Below are 27101 nucleotides of genomic sequence, written 5' to 3'. Positions count from 1 at the left end.
CACGCCCTGGCGGTGCCGGATCTCACCGCAGCCTCTGCCCGCCCGCCCGCTCTCGCTGCCCCCAGCCCGGGGGTGAGTGCGCAGCCGTCGGGCCAGGCACAGCCTGGGGCCGGGGATCTCAGTTGCCAGCAGGCGGGAGGCAGAGCCCGGCTGGGTCAGAGCGGAGGGCTGGCCCCAGGGGGCGCCTGGGCGTGGGGGCCAGCCGGGGGCAGAGCGCTCGTCCTGGGGAGAGACCAGCAGCGGGGCGCGGCCGACGCAGGAGGAGCCTGCCGAGGGCTGGGAGCGTTTCACAAGCTCCCGGGGGCAGAGGGCACCGGTGCCAGGGGCATCGACCAGCCGCCGAGAGCCTGGGGCAGGGGGCCCGAACTCACCTCTGCCCCCTCGGGGGCGCAGGGCCGGGGCACCCTGAGCAGGGCCTCCCCCTAAGTGCCCCGCTGTGCGTGTCTGTGCACGGCGCCCTCCTGGTGCCCGAGCCCTGCGCTGGCAGCAGCCCCGTTGGCACCGACGTCCCCCATGCAGCAAGCGCCCCCGCCCCCCGTACCTGGCGGAGAGGAGCGGAGAGAAGAGAGGGAAAGAGCAGAGGCCCGACTTACTGGTCAGGAGGAGCGTGGGCTGCGGCGGCCGAGGCGGCGGCTCCCCTGCAGGAGAAGAGGCCCCGGAAGAGAGAGGAGGGGTTAGCTGGCGAAGCGCAGAAGCAAGAGGCAGGTCAGCGACAGAGCGGTCGGCAGGCGGGACTGCCGGGCCCAGGGAGCAGCGGCACCGCTTGGAACAGCCAACGGCGGGTTTCTCCGACCTGGCCCGAGGGTGGATGCCAGCTGGGCCGGAGAGGCGGGCACGGGGCACTGCCGAGCGTCTGGGCCAGCCGTCGCCAGCCAAAACTCGGGCCCCCCTGAGAGTCTGGCCCTCCGCACTTGGAGCCCGTGTCTGAGCCCCGGAGCAACAGCGGGTCTGCGCCGGGGCCCTCCCAGGATCCGGGGTGGCAGCTGGGAGCGTTAGGGCAGGAAGCAGAACCCTGGTCCGGCTGGAGGACGGAGGATCCGGGGTGGGAAGAGCTCTGCTGCCAGCCGGTTCCGCCAAGCCGCAGAGCAACCGGGAAAGGCTCCCTCGGCAGAGGAAGGGCAGAAGGTCTGAGGCTGGCAGGAGCAACGCGCCGGCTTTGCTGCAAGGGGCACGTTCACCCTCTGCCCACGCTCTCTCCCCCGGCACCGTGTGGCCCAGGAGCCCAGCTGGGACCGCCTGGCATCCTAGTGCAGTGCCCTGGTCACAGAGCAAGAGCGGCCTGTGGAGACTACAGGTCCCAGCAGGCACCAGGGCTGGATCCTGTGCAGTGTTGCATGCTGGGACTGGTAGTTTGCGAGCCGGGACTCTTGCTGGCCAGTCGGGGCAGTGCCCCACAGCAGCACAGCATGTGGCTTACTTTTCACTCGTCCCGGGAGTTGGGTGGGTCTGGCTGCGTTCAGGTCCACCCCTAGCACGTCGGGAGGGTCCATGGGGTTTCCCAGGTACAGCCTGTGGGGAGAGAACATGCAGGGTGGTCAGCAGCACGCCCCACGTCCGGGGCTCGCCCCGCCGGCGCTGTGGGGCACCTGGCACCCAGACACATGGCACTGCCCTCTTGGCTCAGGGGCGCGGCAGCCGAAAGCCTGGCCCTGAGTGCAGGAGACCCACATGGAAGGGACGGGGGAGGGGAGTTGCTCAGGTCTCCCCCAAGCCAGCCCCAGAGATTAGCATAGTCCATTAGCCCTCCCAGCCGGGGAACCCCCCCTTTGCTACTCCTCCCACTGCCGATCCCCAGTGGCTGCCAGCCCCCGCCCATGGAGCAAAACCGGGCTCTCACACCTGGGCACCGGTGGGGGGCTGCTAGGGGATGAGGCCAAGGTCAGACAGGGAGTCAGTGGCAGAGCAAGGCATCAACATGGGGTCCCCTGCATCCCAGCCTTGTGCCAGGGACTCAGGGGACACCTGGCCCTGGTCCGTGAGTGCTGGGGGCGGGAGGGGGCAGGGAGCGTACACTCTACCCTCCAGCTTCCACAGGCTGTGCCCCTGGTGGCTCTGAGGGGCCAAGTTCTGGGGGTCCTGGCCCCACTTGGAGCATTTCCGGAGAACCCCCCAGTTCTACCCTCCCCCCATGCTGGCCAGGCTGGGCCGATCTGGGCCCCCAGGAGCAGCCCAGGGCCAGTGCCCAGAGATGGCAGCGTGGGGCTGGGGTCTCCCGGGCTGAGCTGTGCCAGGCAGGCGAGAGACGAGAGGGACGGATCTGGGCGTAGGGTCCCCCTGCCTGGGGACGCGCCAGCCTGGACCCCACGTCCCTGCGCTCTGCACCCGGGCAGCCCAGCGCAGGGCTCCTGCTGGCCGGGCGTGGGACGGGCTCAGGCGAGGAGCAGAGCAGCAGGGCTGGGAGCTTAGTGCCAGAGCACGGCCAGGGGTATGGGGCACGGGCAGAGCGGGGTATAGGGGCCTGGGCTGGGCTGGCAGGGGCCGCAGGTCGGAGGGAGGGGCTCCGACAGAGCTGGGGGGGCTGCGGGTCGGGAGGGAGGGGCACCGGCAGAGCTGGGGGGGCTGCGGATTGGAGGGAGGGGCACCGGCAGAGCTGGGGGGCACTAGCAGAGCTGGGGGGGGGGCTGCAGGTCAGGAGGGAGGGGCACCAGCAGAGCTGGGGGGGGACGACTGCGGGTTGGGAGGGGGGGCACCGGCAGAGCTCGGGGGGGGGGGGGGGCTGCAGGTCGGGAGGGAGGGGCACCAGCAGAGCTGGGGGGGGACGACTGCGGGTTGGGAGGGGGGCACCGGCAGAGCTCGGGGGGGGGGAGGGGCTGCAGGTCGGGAGGGAGGGGCACCAGCAGAGCTGGGGGGGGACGACTGCGGGTTGGGAGGGAGGGGCACCGGCAGAGCTGGGGGGGGGCAGCAGCAGAGCTGGGGGACCCTGGAGCTGGGCTGGCAGGGGCTGCAGGTGGGAGCTGCATCGCACACAGGGACAAAAGGGGTTTTGGGGCGCGCAACTCAAACACGGCTGGACCAAGCCGGGGAAACACCATGGCTCTGGAAATCGGTGAGCAGCCACACAAGGGAGATTTGAGCAGAGGCTGGAACTAACATGTATGTTATATCCATGTACAATCCCGCTGGGGGAACGTCCCCCTTCACTGAAATGCAGCCACCTCTGGGGTGGCGCGAGGCAGCTGTTTAACAGCTCACAGCGACACATGGGCTGTGTCTACACTGGCAAGTTATTCCGTAAAATCAGCTGCTTTTCCGGAAAAACTTGCCAGCTGTCTACACTGGCCGCTTGAATTTCCGGAAAAGCACTGACGATCTCATGTAAAAGCATCAGTGCTTTTCCGGAAAAACTATGCTGCTCCCGTTCGGGCAAAAGTCTTTTTCCGGAAAACTGTTCCGGAAAAGGGCCAGTGTAGACAGCCTAGTGCTGTTTTCCGTAAAAAAGCCCCGATCGCGAAAATGACGATCAGGGCTTTTTTGCGGAAAAGTGCTTTTGCGGAAAAGCGTCCTGCCAATCTAGACGCGCGTTTCCGAAAACGCTTTTAACGGAAAACTTTTCCGTTAAAAGCATTTCCGGAAAATCATGCCAGTGTAGACGTAGCCATGGTGTTTTAGGGCCCAGCCCAGTAAAAGGGAAAGGGGTTCCTCATGGACAGGCTCCCCCCAGTGCTAACATGGCGCCGAGACCCCGGACTCAGGCAAAGAGCCCTGCGGAGCCAGGAGAGGTCTGGCCCGTGGGCTGACCATGTGTCCGGCGATCCGTTCCTGCTGCCCACACGCAGTGGGCAGATCAGCCACTCACACCAGCACCCCGTTATTCCGAAGGGGAAGTTCATGGGGGCGATTCCTAGGGAGAGAAGGATCCCGGACCAGCCTGAAGCCAGAGCAACCCAAAGAGCCACACGGGCCCCCACGTCCCTCGGGGCCCCCCCCGAACTGTTCTGCTCCTGGGGCCGCGGGGCGGGGAGAAGGGCCGAGCGAAGCCGAGCAGACGGACGCGGTCCTTACTCGTCGATCTTATCGGGGAAGCCCCAGCAGCGCTGCGGGTTGGTGTCTCCATGGCCCGTGTGGATGAAGCTGTTTTTCAGCGGCTGGCTGATGTCGTGGGCCGACAGCCCAGCCACCGAGGTCACCGTGTTTCGGGGGAACTGCCCCACTTTCAGGGTCCTCTTATTCTGACCCCGCCACCAATAATTCTCAGCCCTACGGAACAAAAAGGCCTCGTTACTGGCCGAGAAAGCCTCCAGCCACGGCGGGCGCTACCACGTGGGCTCGGGCACCGGACGGGGGAGCCCTGCAGGGGACGCACAGCCCGGTCCCGGGCTCAGAGCATGGCCCAGCGCTCGGGGGGACAGGGAGCTAAGTGACCAGCTCCAGCTCACCCGGCCGGAGCAGAACTCGGGCACCCCAGGCCCTCCGACAACAGAACCCAGGAGTCCGGGCGCCCGGCCCCCTGCCTAGCAAGGAGAGCTGCGCCCAGGCCTGCCAGAGGTGCCCGGGCGGGGGCGTGTAACACTGGTAGGTGGGGATCTGCCCCTGGGGCACCGCGAGGGCAGAGGGGTGTGGGGCCACACGCCAGGGGCAGTGCAGCTAGGAATCCGCCAGCCGGGACAGGCAGGCGACGCCACCTGTCCCCGCTGGCAGCGCCCGCCCCTGCGCCAGCTGGCAGATTCCCCTCCCACGCAGCGCGGGGGGGCAAAGCCAGGCCAGCCGCCCTCCGGGGCGATGACACGGCCCTGCTGCCTCCGGTGGGGGCCGCGGGCACGCCCTGGCTGAGCGCCTGCCCGCTCGCCTCCCCCTCAGCTGTGCCCCTGGAACAGCCGCCGGCTCTGCTGCTCAGTCGGCGGCAGCAGGGGCGGGGGACAGCACTGGCCATTTTGGAATCACATCCCAGCTACTGGCAGCAGGCAGGCGCCAGGCCGAGGGGAGGGGGGCAGGGAAGAGGCGAATGAGGGGACAAGCAAGGGGGCAGGTAATGGGTGAGGGGGCAGAGGTAGGGGCAAGGTGCAGGGGCAATAACTCCATAGGTCTGTGCAGCTGTTACCCAGCCCCCATCACGTCACCCCAACCTTTGCTCAGCCTGGGTCAGGGCCCCTGCAGCAGAGGCACCTGGGCGAGGCGGGGAGACCCCACCCACCCAGCCGTGCAACGCTGAAGCCACCTGGATGCTTCTGCCCTGACACAGGAGAGAGAACGGCTCCATGGACTCAGGGCCATGTGCCAGACCCTCCCGGCCCCTGCAGGGAGCCGGGCCTGGACCAGAGGCAGCAGGCTCCTGCAGCGAGGAGTTCCCCAGCTTCACTCCATGGCACAGAGCGAGGCGACAAAAGCGGCACCTACAGTGTCCCGGGCAAAACAGCAGCAACATAACCAGCCAGTAGAGACATCAAAACCAGGGGGCCTGGTGTACAGCCACAGTACCACACCTAGCGCCCAACTCTCCCAGCGCCGTACCCAGCCCCCCCGCTAGAGCCCGAACCCCCTAGTGCCCCACCTAGCGCCTGAACCCCCCAGGGCTGAACCTAGAACCCGAACTCCTCAACACCACACTTAGCACCCCACCCCCCGTGCCCCACCTAGCACCTGAACCCCCCAACAAGTGCCCAAATCCCCCCGAGCAAGACCTAGCACGTGAACCCCCCAGCGCCCCATCTAGCTCCCGAACCCACGAGTGACGTACCCAGTGCCTGACCCCCCCAGAGCCGCAACTGGCACCTGAACCCCCCAGTGCCGCACCTAGCGCCAGAACCCCCCAGCACCCGAACCCCCAAGCACCATACCTAGCGCCTGAACCCCCCAGAGCCGCAACTGGCACCTGAACCCCCCAGCGCCGCACCTAGCGCCTGAACCCCCCAGTGCCGCATCTAGCGCCTGAACCCCCCAGCACCGCACCGAGCGTCTGAACCCCCCAGCACCGCACCTAGCGCCTGAACCCCCCAGCGCTGCACCTAGCGTCTGAACCCCCCAGCACCGCACCTAGCGCCTGAACCCCCCAGCGCTGCACCTAGCGCCTGAACCCCCCAGCGCCGCACCTAGCGCCTGAACCCCCCAGCGCCGCACCTAGCGTCTGAACCCCCCAGAGCCGCACCTAGCGCCAGAACCCCCCAGCACCACACCTAGCGCCTGAACCCCCCAGCGCCGCACCTAGCGCCTGAACCCCCCAGCGCCGCACCTAGCGCCAGAACCCCCCAGCGCCACACCTAGCGCCTGAACCCCCCAGCGCCGCACCTAGCGCCTGAACCCCCCAGAGCCGCAACTGGCACCTGAACCCCCCAGCACCACACCTAGCGCCTGAACCCCCCAGCACCGCACCTAGCGCCTGAACCCCCCATAGCCGCAACTGGCACCTGAACCCCCCAGCACCGCACCTAGCGCCTGAACCCCCCAGCGCCGCACCTAGCGCCCGAACCCCCCAGCGCCGCACCTAGCGCCCGAACCCCCCAGCGCCGCACCTAGCGCCCGAACCCCCCAGCACCGCACCTAGCACCTGAACCCCCCAGCACCACACCTAGCGCCCGAACCCCCCAGCGCCGCACCTAGCGCCCGAACCCCCCAGCGCCGCACCTAGCGCCTGAACCCCCCAGTGCCGCACCTAGCGCCTGAACCCCCCAGCGCCGCACCTAGCGCCTGAACCCCCCAGCGCCGCACCTAGCGCCTGAACCCCCCAGTGCCGCACCTAGCGCCTGAACCCCCCAGCACCGCACCTAGTGCCTGAACCCCCCAGAGCCGCAACTGGCACCTGAACCCCCCAGAGCCGCAACTGGCACCTGAACCCCCCAGCACCGCACCTAGCGCCTGAACCCCCCAGCACCGCACCTAGTGCCTGAACCCCCCAGAGCCGCAACTGGCACCTGAACCCCCCAGCACCGCACCTAGCGCCTGAACCCCCCAGAGCCGCAACTGGCACCTGAACCCCCCAGCACCACACCTAGCGCCTGAACCCCCTAGCACCACACCTAGCGCCCGAACCCCCCAGCGCCGCACCTAGCGCCTGAACCCCCCAGAGCCGCAACTGGCACCTGAACCCCCCAGCACCACACCTAGCGCCTGAACCCCCCAGCGCCGCACCTAGCGCCCGAACCCCCCAGCACCGCACCTAGCGCCCGAACCCCCCAGCGCCGCACCTAGAGCCCGAACCCCCCAGCGCCGCACCTAGCGCCTGAACCCCCCAGCGCCGCACCTAGCGCCCGAACCCCCCAGCGCCACACCTAGCGCCCGAACCCCCCAGCGCCGCACCTAGCGCCCGAACCCCCCAGCACCGCACCTAACGCCCGAACCCCCCAGTGCCGCACCTAGCGCCTGAACCCCCCAGCACCGCACCTAGCGCCTGAACCCCCCAGCGCCGCACCTAGCGTCTGAACCCCCCAGCACCACACCTAGCGCCTGAACCCCCCAGGGCCGCAACTGGCACCTGAACCCCCCAGCGCCACACCTAGCGCCTGAACCCCCCAGCGCCGCACCTAGCGCCCGAACCCCCCAGCGCCGCACCTAGCGCCCGAACCCCCCAGCACCACACCTAACGCCCGAACCCCCCAGCACCGCACCTAGCGCCCGAACCCCCCAGTGCCGCACCTAGCGCCTGAACCCCCCAGCGCCGCACCTAGCGCCTGAACCCCCCAGCGCCGCACCTAGCGTCTGAACCCCCCAGCACCACACCTAGCGCCTGAACCCCCCAGGGCCGCAACTGGCACCTGAACCCCCCAGCGCCACACCTAGCGCCTGAACCCCCCAGCGCCGCACCTAGCGCCTGAACCCCCCAGCGCCGCACCTAGCGCCCGAACCCCCCAGCACCACACCTAGCGCCCGAACCCCCCAGCGCCGCACCGAGCGCCTGAACCCCCCAGCGCCGCACCTAGCGCCCGAACCCCCCAGTGCCGCACCTAGCGCCTGAACCCCCCAGCGCCGCACCTAGCGCCAGAACCCCCCAGAGCCGCAACTGGCACCTGAACCCCCCAGCACCGCACCTAGCGCCTGAACCCCCCAGTGCCGCACCTAGCGCCTGAACCCCCCAGCGCCGCACCTAGCGCCAGAACCCCCCAGCACCGCACCTAGCGCCTGAACCCCCCAGTGTCGCACCTAGCGCCTGAACCCCCCAGCGCCCGAACCCCCCAGCACCACACCTAGCGCCAGAACCCCCTGTGCCGCACCTAGCGCCCGAACCCCCCAGCACCGCACCTAGCGCCTGAACCCCCCAGCACCACACCTAGCGCCAGAACCCCCCTGTGCCGCACCTAGCGCCCGAACCCCCCAGCACCACACCTAGCGCCAGAACCCCCCTGTGCCGCACCTAGCGCCCGAACCCCCCAGCACCGCACCTAGCGCCTGAACCCCCCAGCACCGCACCTAGCGCCTGAACCCCCCAGTGTCGCACCTAGCGCCTGAACCCCCCAGCGCCCGAACCCCCCAGCACCACACCTAGCGCCTGAACCCCCCAGTGTCGCACCTAGCGCCTGAACCCCCCAGCGCCCGAACCCCCCAGCACCACACCTAGCGCCCGAACCCCCCAGCGCTGCACCTAGTGCCCGAACCCCCCAGAGCCGCAACTGGCACCTGAACCCCCCAGCACCGCACCTAGCGCCCGAACCCCCCAGCACCACACCTAGCGCCAGAACCCCCCAGAGTCGCAACTGGCACCTGAACCCCCCAGCGCCGCACCTAGCGCCTGAACCCCCCAGCACCACACCCAGCGCCTGAACCCCCCAGCACCGCACCTAGCGCCTGAACCCCCCAGGGCCGCAACTGGTACCTGAACCCCCCAGCACCGCACCTAGCGCCTGAACCCCCCAGCGCCGCACCTAGCGCCTGAACCCCCCAGAGCCGCAACTGGCACCTGAACCCCCCAGCGCCGCATCTAGCGCCAGAACCCCCCAGCGCCGCACCTAGCGCCTGAACCCCCCAGAGCCGCAACTGGTACCTGAACCCCCCAGCGCCGCACCTAGCGCCTGAACCCCCCAGCGCCGCATCTAGCGCCTGAACCCCCCAGCACCATTCCTAGCGCCCGAACCCCCCAGCACCGCACCTAGCGCCCGAACCCCCCAGTGCTGCACCTAGCGCCCGAACCCCCCAGTGCTGCACCTAGCACCCAAACCCTCCAGCACCGCACCTAGCGCCCGAACCCCCCAGCACCGCATCTAGCACCTGAACCCCCTAGCACCGCACCGAGCACCTGAACCTCCTAAGGCTGCATCTAGCGCCTGAATTCCTGGCTTTACCGGTCTGCCAAGCCTGGGATCTGGCAGAGGCTGGGCACGTCTGTATTGGCTGGGATTCCCTGTTGGTGCCTTTTTAACTACTGCGAGTGGCAACCCTAAATAACAAAGCGGCCTCCGGGGCCGACCCTGCGACAACCAAGCAGAGCGCGCGCCTCTGGCAAGAGGGGCCGACCGGAATCTGGCCGAGGACACCAACGCGGGGCTGAGCGCGGCCATCGCCCCCTGACCAAGCGGTGCTCAGCAGGGAGGCTCAGCGGCCAGGCAGGTCGGGGGCCAGGGCGGACCCCGAAGTGCTGCACACACTGTACATTGCTGCGCCCAGCTCTGGGGTGGAAGGCTGCAGCTGCTTAGCACAGCAATGCAGGGCAGTGAAACCGCGAGGGGATTTCGGGGGGCCGTGTGCCAACACCCCACGTGGGTCTGGCCAGGAGGTGGGCTGACACCTGACTGCCCCCACAGACCCCCACTCCCTGCAGCACAGCACCCCCTGTTGAGCCCCCACTGTCTGTCATGCAGCCCCCCACAGCGCCCCCTACTGACTCCCTGCAGTGCAGCGCCCTGAGCACCACACGGGGACTGCAGCCAGCGCTGTCTTTAGGGCAAAGTGCCCCCATCCGAGCCCCACACCTGGCAGCGCCCTGAGCATCGCCCTGCCGTCGGCATCTCCTAGCGACCCCCCTGCCGGCACCCCCTAGGGCCCAGCTCCGAGCGGGGCCATCAACACCACCCTGTGAGCAGCAGTCTCCTCGCCGCCCCAGGGGGCAGGACACAGGCCCTCTGGTGCAGCTTTGGGGGGGCTATTTTCAACGAGAGGGACTGGCTCCGCAGGTCCCTTCCCTGGCTGCTGAGGGCGGGGGCCCCAGGATCCCTGCCCACACGGCTGAGCCGCAGCGTTTCTGGGAACTACCTGTGACTCACGGCAGCCCCGGCTCAGCCCTTTTCCTGTTTACCGACGGCTCTGCCTCCCGGCCCAGCCCCGGCTCCGGCTCCGGTCTGGGGCCCAGGATATTACTCAGCGCTGGGACCCCTGGCAAGCTGCTGGCACCAGCGCCTCCTCCCTTGTCTGGGGACACCGCTCCCCAGCAGGGCAGCCCTCTGCCAGGCCCCTGCGGCTCTGCCTGCCGGCTTCCCAGCTCTCCCCCGCCCTCCAGGGCTGAGTGCCCTGCGGCCAGGAGCACCCTCCGCTCTGGAACCCCTCTCCCCGGGCCCATCTAGCGCCAGAGGGGTGGCGGGACTCGCTGCCTGCGTGGCTACCACGGGGGGGGGGGGGTTAGGGCCACGAAAGCGAGAACCTAATGGGCTTTAAGGTAGGTCCTGCTATATTTACAGAGGGAGCTATTTCCCAGCATGGGCACTAGCCCAGAGCAAATGCGTTTGAAGTAGGTCCCGCTGTCCATGCAGCTCTCCGGGGCTTGTGGGAACCGTTTCCCCGAGCGATGGAGCAGGGCTGAGGACAGACACAACTCATCACACTGCGCGCTGTCATTCTGTGGGGGGTTCTCTTTAGCCCCACAGGCTGGCAGCTACTGATTTCTGTACGGCCCAGAATCCCCAGCGGGAGGCAAGAGGGCGGGGGGGGCAGTTATTCCCCTGTCACAAACAGGGAAACTGAGGCACGGAGCAGGCAAGTGGCTTGTCCAAAGTGACTCGGCAAACTAGCGGCGGAGGCAGGACTAGTGCTCTAGGCTCCAGGCTCCCGGTCCCGTGCCCTCCCCACTAGTCCCCCCAGCTTTGAGTGGGGTCCCATGGCAAAGGCAGCCCTGGGCGACTAGCACTGCTAAGATGCTTCTCTTTCCCCGGGTAACAGCTTCACCCTTCCCACTGCCCAGCGTGGCCCCTCCCTTTCACGAGGGAAACTGAGGCACGGGCTGGGCCCCCTGCTCCCCAAGGGTCACTGCAACGAGAACACAGACGCTCCCAACCCCGCTGCTGCGCTCTGCCCTCTGCCTCTTTCACGCACACGCTGAGCCCCCAGTCGGCCCCCCGACCCACCTACGCCCCCGCGGCAGCGAGCAGACCCCCAGCCCGCGTCCCCGGGCAGCCGGAGAGCTGGCGTGTCACCTCAGACGGGGCCGTCCAGTCTCCCGGGGGGTGCAGCACGCGCCGGACCAGCTCCTCACGCCGTCCTCCTTGCGGGTGGGCAGCCGAGCCGCGCCGAGCCCTGCGCCGGGGCCACCGTGCTCCCGGCGTGTGGCCCGCAGAGCGTCTGCCTGGAAGTGGTTGACTGCTCTGGCTCTGGCAGGCGGCGCGGCTCAGCCCCGGCCCCAGCCCATGATGCAATCGGGGCGGCGTGCACACACTGGTTCGGCATGAGCTACACCCTCCACTCCGGCTCCGCTGACGAATCCCGCCCTGCAATGACACGGCCAGCCCTCGGGCAGGAGTCACTGCCGGTCCCTAAAGATACACAGCCCTGCCTGATTCATCCCCGCTGCCGTGACGAACGGCACGGCCCTGGGGAGAGCCCGGGGGGCGGGGGACTCAGGCACTCAAGATCCCCTGCCTTGGGCGGGGGAGCAGAGCAGAGGGGGGAAGAGAGGCTCAGATTCGGGGGGGTGGTAGGATTCAGAGTCTGTATCGGGGGGTCTAGTCACAAGCGTGTCCCCCCACACACACCCATGGGCGGGTACCACCCAATGCACTGTAATGAGTCACGCCCCTTGGGCTGCTCTCTGCCCACCACTCGGAGGGTTCTCCATCTCCGGGCCCACTCTGCCATCTAGCCGACCCCCCTTCCTTTAGCCCTCTGCCCCCCCGTGCTGAGCTCCTCCGCACTATTCCCCCTCTACCATTATTCCCCCCAGCTCACCCCTTTTACTCGCCCTAGGAGCTCAGCATTCCTGGAGCCTCTCCAAACGCCCCGTCCTTGCTCCAGCCCCCCACGGCGGGCCTCCTGGGATGGGCAGGGCCAGATCCCTGCTCAGACCCCAGTGATGGGGTCTCTCGACCCCTACCTGTGTGGGGGCAGGACAGCCGCAAAGCAGGCGGAGGCTCCGGGAGCGACGCGATCCCAGCTCCATTTCAGTCCCTCTTATCGCTCGGTGCCTCTGTTTACCCACCGATAAGCCACTGACCCAGGGCGCAGGGGGGCCTGGGGCAGCCGGGCCCCTCCCCGCGGGGGCTAATGAAGGAGCAAGGGTCCCGGCCCTGTGGCTCAGTTCGGGGAAGCTGTCCCCGATTGGCCCTGGCGTGGCTTCCTGCTCGGGGCGGCTCAGAGGCCGTGGGCAGCGGGAGCGGCCGCGGGGGCGGGTGTGCCGATGGCAGCTCTCAGGCAGGACACAAACGAGGGCAAACTAACAAGTGCAGAGGCAGTCGGGGACTGACTCACCCAGGGCGGGGGGCGGAGCAAGGCAACGCAGCGCCCTGGCTCCCAGCGTGGAACCGGGGACCGAACCCTGCACCAGAGGGACGGGGCCCCACAGACCTTCCGTGGCCTGGCACCACGGGCGCTCGCTGGGCCCTGGGGGCTGGCTTCTCAGTCATGGAGGGAGCAGGGCTCAGTGGTCGGAGCACGGGTGCTGGGAGGCAGGACTCTGGGCCCAGCTCTGCCACTGACTTGCTGGGGGACCAAGGGCACAGCCCTTAGCCTCGCTAGGCCTCAGTTTCCCCACCTGTGGCAGAGGGAGGAGCCTCATACCAGACAGCGCCAGTGCCCCCCCGAGCACCAGGATAGCAAGGAGCAGCGCAGTGGGGGAGGCCCAGGGCAGGGCCAGCGTCCCCCATAGCCTCAGCCCTGCCGTGGTCCCCAGCCCCTGGGCTCCCCCGGCCCTGCCATCACCCCCCCCCGAGCCCCTGGGCTCCCCTCAGCCCTGCCATCACCCCCCCCAGCTCCTGGGCTCCCCCCAGCCCTGCCATGGCTCCCCAGCCCTGCCATCGCCCCCCCCAGCCCCTGGGCTCCCCCCGGCCCTGCCATGGCCCCCCAGCCCCTGGGCTCCCCCCAGCCCTGCCATCGCCCCCCAGCCCCTGGGCTTCCCCCGGCCCTGCCATGGCCCCCCAGTCCCTGGACTCCCCCGGCCCTGCCATGGCCCCCCAGTCCCTGGACTCCCCCAGCCCTGCCATGGCCCCCCAGCCCCTGGGCTCCCCCGGCCCTGCCATGGCCCCCCACAGGCTGCCTGTGATTCCAGCCCTCAGAGCTGGAGCAGACAGGAGCTGTCATGGCGCCTGGTACGGCCGGCGGCCATTGGGGACATGCACAGACGGGCCAGGCCACATTCCTGGGGGGCACAGCCAGGGTCCCCGCCCCCTGGGGCCACAGGCACTCGGTGCGCCGGGGAGGGAAGGGGGACACGGAGAGCATGGGTGGGGGAAGGGCCAGTGGTGGATTCGAGCCAGGAAAGAGGCTGAGGGGAGTGTGTGTGGGAGGGGGCGGGGGGGCAGACGGGATGGGGGGGGAAGGGCTGGCGGTGGAACCCCCCCATGGATGGGGCTGAGGGGAGCAGGCTGGGGGCAGGGACAGCTGGGAATGGGGGAAAGGCCTGTGGTGGAGCCCCCCAGGGACAGCGCTGGGGGGGAGGCGGAGCAGCCAGAAGATGGGGGAAGGGCCGGCGATGGAGCCCCCCAGGGACAGGGCTGAGGGGAGCAAGGGGGGGAGGGGCCAGCTGGGGGTGGGGGAAGGGCTGGCGATGGAGCCCCCCAGGGACAGCGTTGGGGGGGAGGCGGAGCAGCCAGGAGATGGGGGAAGGGCCGGCGATGGAGCCCCCCAGGGACAGTGAGGGGAGCAAGGTGGGGGAGGGGCCAGCTGGGGGTGGGGGAAGGGCCGGCGATGGAGCCCCCCAGGGACCGGGCTGAGGGGAGCAAGGTGGGGGAGGGGCCAGCTGGGGGTGGGGGAAGGGCCGGCGATGGAGCCCCCCAGGGACCGGGCTGAGGGGAGCAAGGAGGGGAGGGGCCAGCTGGGGGTGGGGGAAGGGCCGGCGATGGAGCCCCCCAGGGACCGGGCTGAGGGGAGCAAGGTGGGGGAGGGGCCAGCTGGGGGTGGGGGAGGGGCCGGCGATGGAGCCCCCCAGGACTCTCTGGACAATACCTGCCCTCGATGACCGTGATGACGTCGTTCATCTGGATGTGCAGCTTCTCCGGCTCCTCCACGTCCTGCAGGGCCCTCATGTCCGTGGGCTGGGCCTGGGGGGCAGAGACGGGCTCAGGGCCGGCCAGGCTACGGCTGGGTCTGACCCGCCCCTGGGCCTGCAGGCAGACACCCCGACCCAGAGCCCTGGGCCCCACGTGGCCAGGCCAGGCACCTGCCTGCTGCAGCCAACTCTCAGGACTGGAAGCGGCGGCCCCAGCCAGCCCCGAGCCGCCAGCCCCCTCCCCTGAGCTCAGGCCAGCCCCATGGCCAGAATCCCCTCCCCCCGGCTGGGCAGAGCCGGCTCCTTGCTAAAGGCCCATGGGGCTGCGGCCGGCAGCCGAGTCGAATCCCTCCCCCCACCTGAGCTCAGGGTGCAGGCTGGGGAAGGGGGGCGCAGTGCAGCCTGGCCACAGCTGCCATAGGGACAGCACGGGTCCAGCATGCACTGCTCCCCCTCAGCCTGGGGCCCCCCGGGGACACGCCACCCCCAGCTCTGCAGAGCGTGGGGCCGGCAGGAAGGGGCAGAGCCCCTGGGGCTCCTTCCGGCCAGCACCAGGCTCTGCACCTAGGCCCCGTCTCCTAGGGAACCAAAGTCCCAAGCAGCTCGGCCCGTATTTGGCGCTCAGTCCCAGGGGTGACACCTGGGCCACGTGGCAATGGGGGGGCTGGATCCCCACACTGCAGGGCCGGCTGCCCCCACCCCCCTACCTCCAGCAGGAAGTCGCGCAGGGCCACGAAGGTGGGCCGGTCCTCAGGCTTGTGCGCCCAGCACTGCAGCATGACGTTGTAGATGTCCTGGGGGCAGTCCTCGGGCCGCGGCAGCCGCTCGCCCTCCTTGTCGATCTTGTGGAGGATCTGCAGGCGGACGCCGCGGTCAGGCTCCGGGCAGGGGGGCGGTGCAGCCATGGCAGGGAACGGCTGGGTGGGGTCACACTTGGGCACCCTGGGCAGATAACCCCCCCCATTCCCCCCGCAGGCCAGGGCAGGGGCGCAGTCCTGCCAGAAAAGCCCTGAGGGCAGGCAGGGCTAATGGTTATTGCACAGGGCCTGGCCTTCCCCATCAGCGAGGAATCTTGCCGGGCGAGCTGCCAGATTAGCCAGGGATGGGACATGGGTTGGCTGGGTCAGGTGGGGGGCCCTGCATCAGGAATCCAACGGGGTGCCCCTAGGCCAGGCCAGGGCATGGGGCACCTGGGAGTGGAACAGGGCCGGGGAGGGCAGGTGCCGGCCACCTTAACCACACCACGCCTCCCTGCCCACAGCATCGGGACCAGCCCCTAGCCTGGGGACCCTGCTCGAACCCAGAACCCATCAGGCATGTCTCAGCCTATTGCCACTGTCGGGGTCTCTGCTGGTAAAGGGCAGGAGCTGGGTGGGAGGTCGGGGCTGTGGGTCGGGGCTGAGGGCCCAGCAGAGCCAGGAGTGGGGAGCCAGGGCCGGGCTACCAGGAGGCACCGACAGATGCTCCCAGCACCCACTCTGTCAGGCGTCCACAGGCACAAGCCGGATGTTTTCCCAGGGCTCCCTCAGGGGGGCAGAAAACCATCACCAGGCCCGGAAGGACCCTTCCTCCGGAGGGTCACAGCACCATGCCGGCTGGGCCCGAGGCAGCAGTCCCCACACCTGGGGGGCAGGGGGCGTCTCCCCTTCCCAGAGACACCAGGCCCTGGGGTACGCTTGGTACCTGGCTGCCGCTGAGGCCGACCCACGGCTCCTGGCCGTAAGTGAACATCTCCCAGAGGGTGACCCCGAACATCCAGGTGTCGCTGGCGTGCGAGAAGGTGCGCGTCTTCAGGCTCTCCGGGGCACACCTGCGCAGAGACGGGCTCCCGGAGTTACTGACGCCTCCGCCAGCCCCCCCACCTGGCAGAACGGGGCTCCCCACTTGCCTCCAGTCCTCCCGGGTCCCCCCCCACAGGGCCCCGTCGCTCTCGCTGCATGGCGCTGGCAGGACGGACGCCCCGACAGGTTCCACCCTGCTGCCCTTTCCCCTCAGCCGTGAGGGCCAGGGCTAAGGCGTCCCAGCCTTCCCCGGCGCCCGCTGGAGGCACGAGGAGGCGTGGGGGGCACAGAGCCACCCCCAGCTAACGGGCCCTAGGCACCGGGCTGCCCTTTGCGGGCTCACCAGGCGAAGGGCACCTTGCGGTGCTCCTGCATGACGTAGTGGTCGTCGTTCTTGGGCAGCGCCCGCATGAGCCCGAAGTCGCCGATCTTGACCAGGTGGCTGGAGGCCAGCAGGATGTTGCGGGCGGCCAGGTCGCGGTGGATGAAGCGCTTGGACTCCAGGTAGGCCATGCCCGTGGCGATCTGGACGGCGTAGCGGCACAGCGTGGCGATGAGGAAATGGCCCTGGTTCTTCCGCAGCCGGTCCAGCAGGGAGCCCAGCGGGGCCAGCTCCGTCACCTGGGCGACCAGCAGAGGGACAAGTCAGGTGCCAGTCGCACGCCAGACCCACGGCTCCGTCCCTGTCCCCCGGTGCCACAGGGCTCTGTGCCCGCAGCCACACGCCAGGCCCACGGCTCCGGCCCTGCCCCCGGTGCCACAGGGCTCTGTGCCTGCACAGCCACACGCCAGGCCCACGGCTCCGTCCCTGCCCCCCGGTGCCACAGGGCTCTGTGCCCGCAGCCACACGCCAGGCCCACGGCTCCGTCCCTGCCCCCGGTGCCACAGGGCTCTGTGCCCGCAGCCACACGCCAGACCCACGGCTCCGTCCCTGCCCCCCGGTGCCACAGGGCTCTGTGCCCGCAGCCACACGCCAGACCTACGGCTCCATCCCTGCCCCCCGGTGCCACAGGGCTCTGTGCCTGCACAGCCACACGCCAGACCCACGGCTCCGTCCCTGCCCCCCGGTGCCACAGGGCTCTGTGCCCGCTCAGCCACACGCCAGACCCACGGCTCCGTCCCTGCCCCCCGGTGCCACAGGGCTCTGTGCCCGCAGCCACACGCCAGGCCCACGGCTCCGTCCCTGCCCCCCGGTGCCACAGGGCTCTGTGCCTGCACATCCACACGCGAGGCTCACGGCTCCGTCCCTGCCCCCCGGTGCCACAGGGCTCTGTGCCTGCACATCCACACGCCAGGCCCACGGCTCCGTCCCTGCCCCCCGGTGCCACAGGGCTCTGTGCCTGCACAGCCACACGCCAGACCTACGGCTCTGTCCCTGCCCCCCGGTGCCACAGGGCTCTGTGCCTGCACAGCCACACGCCAGACCTACGGCTCTGTCCCTGCCCCCCTGGTGCCACAGGGCTCTGTGCCCGCTCAGCCACACACAAGGCCCACGGCTCCGGCCCTGCCCCCGGTGCCACAGGGCTCTGTGCCTGCACATCCACACGCCAGGCCCACGGCTCCGTCCCTGCCCCGCCATGCCACAGAGCTCCGTACTGCCCAGAGGAGCCAGCTTTCAGCACCAGAGAGGCAGTCGCTGCCCCCGGCCATTCCCGTGGGGCTGGGCCGCCCGTGGGGCGAACGCTGCCACGCTCCGCACTCACCATCTTCATTGGGGGGGAGAGCACCACGCCGTAGAGGCGGATCAGGTTGCGGTGGTCCAGCGAGTGCATGGCGTTCACCTCCCGGATGAAGTCGTCCAGCGCCTCCGGCTGGCTCAGCACGTCCGTCTTGAGACACTTCACGGCCACGCTGAGCTGCCCGGACACACAGGCCAGTGAGGGCCCTGGGGCAGCTCCCACCCCTGGGACCAATCCGCCCCCTCCGGGGCAGGCTGCAGCAGTGGGCAAGCCGAGGATTGGGGGGTGGGAGAAATCCACCCTGGATCTTGCTGCGGTCTCTGTATTCACACAGAGTTGCTGGACGGTGGGGCTCAGGAGGAGACCCCTGCATGCCCAGCTATGGGGTGATGGGCAACAGGCTGGCACCTGGGATGAGGGGAGACCCCAAGGCAAGACGGGGGGGGGGGGTGCAAGCTAGGATCCCAGCCCCAGCAGCTAGTGAAACCGGCCGGCCCCGATTGGCTGCCCGGGCCCAGCGGAGAGCCTCAGCCGGGTAACCCTGCGCCCACCCCCTTTCCTGCTGGCTCCGGCCCTCACCGTCTTGCCGGCGGGCGTGGCCCACTCGCCGCGCCGCACCACGCCGAAGGAGCCGTCCCCCAGCTTCTCGAAGAGCGTCAGGTCCTGCTCGCTGATCAGGCAGGTCAGGGCCTGCCGTCCCTCCTCGGAGGGGGGCGGGGTGGAGAGCGCGGGCAAGCTGGGCTGGGGTGGGAACTCCGCCTCGGGGCGCTTCCCGCTGAACACCTGGACAGACAGACAGGCCTGGGTCGCAGGCACGGAGGCATGGTCACCAGCCGGGCCCTGGTGCTTCTGCCAGCCTCAGGGCGCCCCTCTACACACCTGCCTCTGGCCCCGAGCTCCAGGAGCACAGAGCCCACGGTGGAAGGAGGGGTAAGGGCAGCACGGCCTAGTGGTCACAGCAGAGAACTGGGAGGACCCAGACCTAGACCTAGACTCCTGGGTTCTACCCCCAGCTCTGACTCATGTCCCTGTTCTGTGCCTCAGTTTCCCCATCTATAACAGTGGCACTGACTAGTCTTTGTAATGGGCGTCAAAGGGCCAGCAGGTGGGGAGCAGGAAGGCAGCTGGGAAAGGCAGCTTAGGCTGGTGCGTGGGCAGAGACAGCATAGAGGGGCCAGCTCCCAGGGCAGGGGAAGAGCCTAGGAACAGGGTCACACCCTGCGGCGGCATGGCAGCAACGCCCAGGCGGGAGGCAAAGGGCGGGTGGCTCTAAGCACTTCACTAGCTCTGGCTGCGGTTTTCTAGTGCCCCGCACTCACGAATCCACAGCACCGCTCTTAGCCCCCCCATGCAGCCACCTCTGGGCTGGAGCGCGGCAGCTGTGGAACAGCAAAGAGGCCTGTCCACCAGGGAGGATCAGGGCTGAACCCACGTTGCGCTGCAGTGCCCCAGCAGGGGGCGCACTCCACAGGGGTTGCTGTGATGAGCTCTGGCTGGCTGGACCCCAGAGGTGGCCGCATTTCCCTAGAGCCAGCCTGTGCTGTAGCCAAACAGGTGCCAGGCCAGCCTTTACTGGGGTGGGAGGGCAATGCCAGGCTCCTTGCTGACAGACCCCAACTCTCCTGTTCTGCCCCAGCTGGGCTCGAGAGCAGCAGGGCCCGCAGCTTGGGAATGGTGGCCAGGCAGGAGGCTGGCTGAGATGCCCATTTGACTCAGGGGGCAGCACCGTTGGGCCCCCCGGTCTCATGTGGCTGGCGCCAGAGAGCGCCCCCATATGGCTGGGGGGGGTGACAATCGCTGCCCCCTGAGGTGACACTCCAGGGCGCCGGAGCGCACAGCACTGGGCAGGGATGCACACTGGACTCATTAACACGTCTCTGGCTTCCCGGGGCACAGGCAAATCCCAGGGGAAGGCCCTTTCTGCCGGCCCCTGGGGCAGACACGCTCCCCAGTGCGCCGGCGACACGCAGCCCAGTCTGACCGCTGTCTCCGAGAGCTGCGGGGCACACCAGAGCCAGCCTGCTCCGGCACACGGCCACCAGACGGACCCGCCGCCCTCGCGATCCGGGCAGCCGCTGCCCATTCCCCTCCGCCCCTCCAGCACGAACGCCAGGGAGCATCCAGCGCCGCCCGGGGGCACCTCACAGAGCCCTGGCCCACAGCCTCGTTTGCCTCGAGCTGGCCCCTTCCTCCCACGCAGGACTCCCCCCCTGGAGAGAGACGCAGGCCCGGCTTCCGGCTAGCTGCACAGCGCCGCAGAGCGCGGCAGGACTACGCTTCCCAGCAGGCTCTCTGCCGCCCACTCCCCCCACGCCCCGGCCCCAGCTCGGGCAGGCCCCCTCGGGTGAGGGAGGGGCACGGAGCTTCCCTCCCCCCAGAGCAGGGACACAGGCCGTGGCCAGGGCTGCAGATCCCTCTCCGCGGGAGGCAGCAGGATGCTGCTCGGATCCAAAGCCACCGGGCCAGAGTCCCGCCTTCACTGCCCTGTGCCCTGCTGGGCCGGTGGGGACGCCCGCATGGCCCCTGGCTGCCGCACCAGCTGCCCGCTCTGCATCCCGCTCCACCAGCCCCCGGGCCGTTACCTTGCTCATCCACGACTTGCGCTTGCACATGGCTTTCCGGCGCTTCACGGCTTCCCAGAGCCGCCGCTGGCCTGAAGGGGCAAAGGAGGGTCACCAGGCGCACCCCGCTCCCTCCCCCAGCACCCCTAACCCTAGCCCCTCCGGGGGGATCCGCCCCCCAACCCAGCCCTGGGAGGAGCTGGGGAGAGGGATAGCTCAGTGGTTTGAGCAGTGGCCTGCTAAACCCAGGGTTGGGAGTTCAATCCTTGCAGAGGCCATTTGGGGCAAAAATTCATCAGGGATGGTGCTTGGTCCTGCTGTGAAGAGAGGGGACTGGACTCAATGACCTCTCAAGGTCCCTTCCAGCTCTAGGAGACAGGCAATCTCCATTATTATTTACGGGGGAGGCGGTGCCGGGGTGAGGGGCTAGTGGGGCCCCACGCCGCGGGGGGGAGGCGGTACGCACCGGGCCGCCCCATGCCGATCTTCTCCAGATCCTCATTCTTGACGTACTCGAAGTGGGAGAGGCGGGTGACGTTGAGGTCGTCGCGGATGCGCAGGAAGTACTGCTGCAGCTGAACCTCGGCCAGCAGCTCCAGCAGCCAGTCCGTGCCCTCCTCCGCCTGCATGCTGCAGGGCAGCGTCTGCGGGGACAGCGAGGGCCGGCTGAGGGGCGGCCTGCGGGGACCCCTCCCCCCCGCACGGCGCTCTGGGCCCCACCTTCCCGCCCAGGACACCCTGTCCGGCGCTCAGGGAGGCTGGTGCAGCAGGCCTGGCTGCACCGTGCGCCCGCCCCGCCCGGGACAGGCAGAGCCAAGGGACAAAAATGTCCAGGTGTCTGCTCTCGCTCCCGGAGAAGCCTCGTCCGGGGACAGGATCCATCCCAGAGCTGGCAGGGCCACCCCGGTCGAAGCCGAGACCTCCCTGGGCAAGCTGCCCTTCCACCCCCGTCGGCTGCTTGCATCCTCCACTCCCGATCGGGCCCAGCAGGCCGAGGCCCTGTCCTACCGGCAACCACGTGCCTAGGGCCGGGGCAGCACGTGGCGGCTGGGGATGGGGCGATTTCGCTACAGAACTAGCCTCCAGGGCACGGAGGGGCGCCAACCACGAGGGTACGAGAGGCTGCCCCGTGGCTCCCAGGCGGGTGCCCAGCTCTAGAGACAGGAGAGCTCCCGGGCGCAGCGAGGCCAGGCCGGCACCGCCCCGTCCATGCCCCCGAGCCCCACCCGCCAGCCAGGCACCACGGCACTGCTCCACGCTGCCCCACGGCCACGCGCCAGGCTGCCCAGCATGCCCCTCCCCCCGCCATGTGCTCACACCCCGCCTGTTGCATGCTGGGAGCAGCAGCCCCTCCCCCCCGCCGTGTGCTCACACCCAGCCTGTTGCATGCTGGGAGCAGCAGCCCCTCCCCCCCGCCGTGTGCTCACACCCAGCCTGTTGCATGCTGCAGTCGGGGGCCCTGCTGCAGTCCCCTCCCCCATGGGCAGTGCCCGGCAGCCCTGGCTCAGAGCCCGCCCAGGCCAGCCGCTGGTGCAGCAGCAATGCCAGCCTGGGCCCCCGGCTGCCGTCCCTGGCACACGGTGCCCACTGGCGTCCCGCCCTCCCTCTGCCCGGCAGCAAAGCTTGTCGGTGGCACAGACGGGGCTCGGAGCGCAGCCTGGCACGTGCCCTGCCGCCCACCCGGCCCCAACGCACCCTGGCCCCGCCACGCCCGGTAGATCCGCTTCCCATGGCCGTGTGGGGCCCCGACTCCCAGAGGGCGTGACCCCGGGCGGGCTGTGCGGGGCCCCGACTCCCGGAGGGGGTGACCCCGGGCGGGCCGTGCGGGGCCCCGACTCCCGGAGGGGGTGACCCCGGGCGGGCTGTGCGGGGCCCCGACTCCCGGAGGGGGTGACCCCGGGCGGGCCGTGCGGGGCCCCGACTCCCAGAGGGGGTGACCCCGGGCGGGCCGTGCGGGGCCCCGACTCCCGGAGGGGGTGACCCCGGGCGGGCTGTGCGGGGCCCCGACTCCCGGAGGGAGCAGCTCCCTAATATTCAGGGAACAAACCGCGGCGGGATGGGCTCTGTCTCCCCGCATCGGCTCCAGGAACAGCACAGCCCCAGGCCTGCCCGAGCCAGAGCCAACAGGGCTGCCTAGGGGCCAGGCTGGGCAGCTGTGGGGAGCAAGCAGGGATGGGGGATGGAAAAGGCAGGGGTCCCTTTGCACCCCATGCCCCCAGGCTCCTCCAGCCCCAGAGCTCGGCTGCTCCGTGGCCACTGTGCTGGGCCGAGCCCTTCAATGCCCGACGCCAGGCCCCCCTGCAGCAGTACATGTGCGGGGGGGCTGCCCAGCCTAGGTCAATGGAGTCAGGTGCCTGCTGAGGCTTCTGCCGTCGGGTCTCCCTTGCCCTCCAGACGTGCCCCTCGGTGCCTCCCGCCCGCCCTGCCCTTCACGCCGCCCCAGACCCCCCCAGCACCCCTCCCAGCCATGGTGCTCGGCAGAGACGCTTCCAGCTCCGGCCTGGCCGGGTCTCCGGCTCCCCAGCCAAGCTCCGGCATCCACCTCGGCCCACCCACCCCACGGGCAGAGCCCTCCTGTGGGCACCGGCAGCGCCCACCCTGGGGTCTTTGGGGTGGGGCCCGTCTGGGGCTGCCCAGCGCCTGGCACCTTGGGGGGTGGCCTACACAGCGACCGAGAAGCAGAATGCAGGGGCCCGGTGCCCCACATTTCCCCCCTCCAGCGGGGGCCAGCACCTCGCCCCTTTGCCCCCCACCCTCCCACCTCCAATCTGGGGAGTCAGTCCCAGCCAATCTGAGCCACCAAACACAGCCCCCCCCCCCACTGCCATCTGCAGACACAGCCTGGGGCTGGGCTCTGTCTCCAGCGCTCTTGGGTTACAGCCGACAATTAAAATTCCCCACAGTGTAGCCTGGTCTAAAAATACAGAGGGTGGGTGCGGCCGGCAGCAAGCAGGGGCCGGGCACAGGCCAGGGCGTCCCAGCTCCTGTGGGAGGGGGCGGGCAGTCGCCCTACGGCCAGGCTGGAGCACACACGTGCCCGGCGCGAGGGATGCCCGGAGGAGGCGGCGCCCAGGCTGGCGCAGGGCTCCCGGCAGCCGGTGGAGTCAGGTGGGGGTATCTGGGCTCCGTGGCTGGGAGGGGGAGGGTCTAGGGCTCGGGGCGGCGCCAGACCCGAAGGGCCAGGCAGCATGTGCCCCCAGGGCACCCTGCTCTCTGCGCCCCGCTGTGGCCGGGATAGAGCAGCCCCCGGCCGAAGGGGCCGGATGCGGAGCCCACGGGCACCGAGCCGACGTCCACTTACGCGGTAGACCCGGAAGCGGGCCAGGAACGGGAAGGAGCGCCGGAGCACCTCGAAGCGACGCATCTTTCCGCCGCCGCGCCAGGTGCCGTGGGAAGAGCCCCCGGAGCTGGCGAGAGGGGGCCCAGGTGGCAGAAGGGCCCTACATAGCTGCCCTCCGAGGTCAGCCCCTCACGGGCTCTCTGGGGCACCCCGACCAGCCGGCTGGCCCTGTGCCATGCCCGGGGGGGGCGACAGCCTGCCAGGGCCCTGCGGGCACGGCTCCTCCAAACGGCGGATCAAGCCGCCCCCCTCTGCCCCAGCCGTGCGCCGCGCTTTCAGGCTCCGCTGTCCCAAACACCGAGTCCTGCCCGAGCGCCGCCCCCCGCAGCCTGGCTCCGCGACCCTGCTGCCTGCCCGCGGCGGAGGCTATCCCGGCTTCCGCGGGCCGGACACTGCAGGGCTTGTGTGCGCGTCTTGCGCCCACCCCCTCCCCTCCGCTCCGTTCCACGGCGGCTGGCTCCCACCCTCGCTCCCAGCCGCCGGCTTGGCTGGAACAGAGACTCGATGGTATTCGCAGGGAGCACTTTTTGAGCAGCAGCCAAGAGGTCAGATTTAACTGCGCGCTGGAGAGGCTGTTTCCGGTGGGCCTCTGGCTCGGGATTTCGCACAGCTGCTGCGGCTCCTGCTCTCTCGCTCAGCCCCCTGGCGAGGCACCCGGACTTCAGGCCTCCCCCAGGCATCTCTCCACCACGGCCCCTGCGCCCAGAGCGGGACAGGGACAGCTCGCCCGCTCGTGGCCACCTGGCTAGCCGAGCCGCAGCGTTCGCGGTCCTGGGGGGGCCAGGCTCCGGTACTGCAACGCGGCTCGGCTCCACGCCGTGATCCCTGCAAAGTCAGGGCTCCTGGCTTCTATTTCTGGCACGGCGATAGCAATGCTGTGTGACTCAGTTTCCCCAACAGGAGTAAGCTACTGAACTGCCTTGCAGTTCCCCAGGGATCAGTGTGTCCCCAGGCCCTAGCTCCTCCAAGGAAAGGCCTTTAGGGGCCCAGATATCGTGGTGATGGGCTCATACAAAACCCTCTTATCAGTACCCCATGTCAACATGGGACTCTCCTGCATCTGCCCAGTGCCACCTCGTGCATGGGAACCTGCATCTGGCTGCTGGGTGCACACAGTGCCCGAGGGCACTACCCAATAAACTCCCCTCGCCCCTGGATCTCTGTCTGCGGCCAGGGCTCTGCAACGCACGGGGCAGCTGCCCCAGCCTGCTGAGAGATGGAGGCTGAGAATAGAGGCCCCCGGCTGCCCCCTCCACGGAGCACACAGACGGCACGAGAGGGGCCCGCAGGCAGCGCCGAGTCACAAGGATCTCCCCCCACCCCTGTGCCAGGGACCCTCTTGGCCCCAGAGACCTCTGCCCTAGAGGCGCTGCTGCTCCCCCGACCCCAGTGAAACCAGGAGCGCGTCACACACCTCCAGCCCTGGACTCCCCAAGAACCGGAGCCCTGTAAGCTCCCGCAGCCCCTACTGGTGACTCCCAGTTAGGTGCCACGCGGAGGGTGCCACGGCAGAACAGAGCAGCTGGGGATGAGCTGCTAGAGCCTGGTTCCAGGCTGCTGCCCAATGACCCGGAAGGAAGGAAGCAGAGCCTACATCAGAGAAACCTGTCCCAGCTGAGTGCTGCTAATGGGGAGCCAAGTGCTATCGGCTTTAACCGACAGAACCCACGAGCCAAGAGAAACATCTCCCCCCCCACACACACCGCACCAGCTCCCATTCAGTGGCCAGAGCCGGGCCTGGAAGTCAGCAGCCCTGGCCAGGGCACGACCCCGCTCCATGCCTCAGTTTCCCCCTCTGGGGAGCACGGCGCATACCTGCCTGACAGGAAGTAGCTGGCCACATCTGGGTCCCAACCCACTTCAAGGGGAGCAGGTCGGGCCGCGTGGCTGAGAAGTGCTTTGAGATCCCAGGGTGAACGGAGCTCGGTGCTGACAGGCGGGTAGCAACTTCTCTTCCCTGCCCACCCCCCCAAGCAGCTCCTGGCCCAGGCTCGGAGGCAGGGCTGCCGCACGCCCTCGGCTGCTGGCTCTCGGGTCTCAGCCCTGCTGTTCCGCTGGACGGGCTGCAGTGTTAGCTCAGCCGGGAGCCTGGGTGACAACGGCAGGAGGATGTGCCTGCGCAGGCCGGGAACCCCGGAGCCGCTGTGCAGTGCCGGGGGCATGTCCCCAGGGAGGCAGGGACGCTGCAGCTCCCCCCACCCAGCTGGGCCACGGGCAGGAGGCTGCCTGGGCCTGCGTGGCGGGGGGGAGGGAACGGGGGGACATTCCTTTAGTCCTAAGGGAGGCTGGCTTCACCAGCTACCCAGGGCACCCTCCCCACAGCCCCTGCGGCTGGGCGAGCCCAGCTAGGCCCAGTTCCTGGCACTTAGCATCACGCACCCCATCCGCAGCCCCCACCAGCTTGGCCGGGGCTGGCCCCTGCTTCCCCGGATCGCAGCTCTAGATTCTGCCTAGGGCCCCCCCCAGCCCCGCCCGGGCACTGGGCCAGGTCACGCCAGGGACTGTCTCCCCCTTCCCAGCCCTCAGCTGCAGGCAGGGCTATTTCCTGTGCTCCCCCTGCGCACCTGCCAGATGGCTGGCTGCGGGGGATTGTCCCGGGTCCAAGCCGGGGGAGCAGCGCTGGCCTGGCTCCCTCACACTGCGGCCTTGTCTCACCCGCGGTTCCCAGCGGCCCCGCGGGAGAACAGCTGGCTGAGGGCGCAGCCAACGGCTCGGCGGAGATTGCTGGGGCCAGGAGAAAGACGAGCCCGCCCCACGGCCAGGCCCTGGGCTATAGCCCCCAGAGCCTCGGCACCCCCCGGCAGCCTCTCTCCCCAAGGGAGCTGCTTTCGGGCCTCTCCCGCCAGAGCCCGGAGGGAGGTGGGGGGAGAAGGGAGTGTGGCCCAGCCAGATTTCCCCAGATCCCACCGGTGGCAGGTTTCAGAGGGGAGAGCGCCCCCTGCTGCCCCCCCCCCCCGCAGCACAGAGCCTGACACTGCACAGGAACCAGCACTGAGGGGAGAGCGCCCCCTGCTGCCCCCCCCCTCCCCCCGCAGCACAGAGCCTTGACACTGCACAGGAACCAGCAGTGAGGGGAGAGCGCCCCTTGCTGGCCCTCCTCCCCCACAGCACAGAGCCTGACACTGCACAGGAACCAGCAGTGAGGGGAGAGCGCCCCCTGCTGACCCCCCCCCCCCCCCGCAACACAGAGCCTTGACACTGCACAGGAACCAGCAGTGAGGGGAGAGCGCCCCCTGCTGGCCCTCCTCCCCCACAGCACAGAGCCTTGACACTGCACAGGAACCAGCACTGAGGGGAGAGCGCCCCCTGCTGCCCCCCCCCCCGCAGCACAGAGCCTGACACTGCACAGGAACCAGCACTGAGGGGAGAGTGCCCCCTGCTGCCCCCCCCCCGCAGCACAGAGCCTGACACTGCACAGGAACCAGCAGTGAGGGGAGAGCGCCCCCTGCTGCCCCCCCCCCGCAGCACAGA

The 27101-nt window shown here is 69.4% G+C and overlaps 1 protein-coding gene across 7 annotated transcripts in view; it reads right to left on the bottom strand.

The window, feature by feature from the left end:
• TNK2 (tyrosine kinase non receptor 2) overlaps positions 1 to 27101 on the bottom strand; it is a 54643-nt gene that overhangs the window by 5098 nt on the left and 22444 nt on the right. For 2 of the 7 annotated variants that reach the window (XM_089780712.1, XM_089780707.1), the window contains exons 2-12: positions 20757 to 20934; positions 20312 to 20382; positions 18309 to 18530; positions 17754 to 17906; positions 16394 to 16671; positions 15953 to 16079; positions 14977 to 15123; positions 14227 to 14321; positions 4003 to 4197; positions 1418 to 1509; positions 594 to 638 (exon numbers count right to left, since the gene is read on the bottom strand). In XM_089780712.1, coding sequence (XP_089636838.1) covers positions 594 to 638; positions 1418 to 1509; positions 4003 to 4197; positions 14227 to 14321; positions 14977 to 15123; positions 15953 to 16079; positions 16394 to 16671; positions 17754 to 17906; positions 18309 to 18530; positions 20312 to 20382; positions 20757 to 20919 — 1588 coding nt within the window. In that variant the 5' untranslated portion in view covers positions 20920 to 20934. Of the gene's footprint in view, positions 1 to 593; positions 639 to 1417; positions 1510 to 4002; positions 4198 to 14226; positions 14322 to 14976; positions 15124 to 15952; positions 16080 to 16393; positions 16672 to 17753; positions 17907 to 18308; positions 18531 to 20311; positions 20383 to 20756; positions 20935 to 23591; positions 24050 to 27101 lie in introns of those variants that run through there. The other 5 variants (XM_089780711.1, XM_075938203.2, XM_089780708.1 and 2 more) reach the window with 5 other exon arrangements.

Source organism: Pelodiscus sinensis, chromosome 10 (genome assembly GCF_052426305.1).
Source record: "Pelodiscus sinensis isolate ZL-2025 chromosome 10, ASM5242630v1, whole genome shotgun sequence".
Classification (NCBI taxonomy): domain Eukaryota; kingdom Metazoa; phylum Chordata; order Testudines; family Trionychidae; genus Pelodiscus; species Pelodiscus sinensis.
This window is presented reverse-complemented; position numbering and strand designations above follow the sequence as displayed.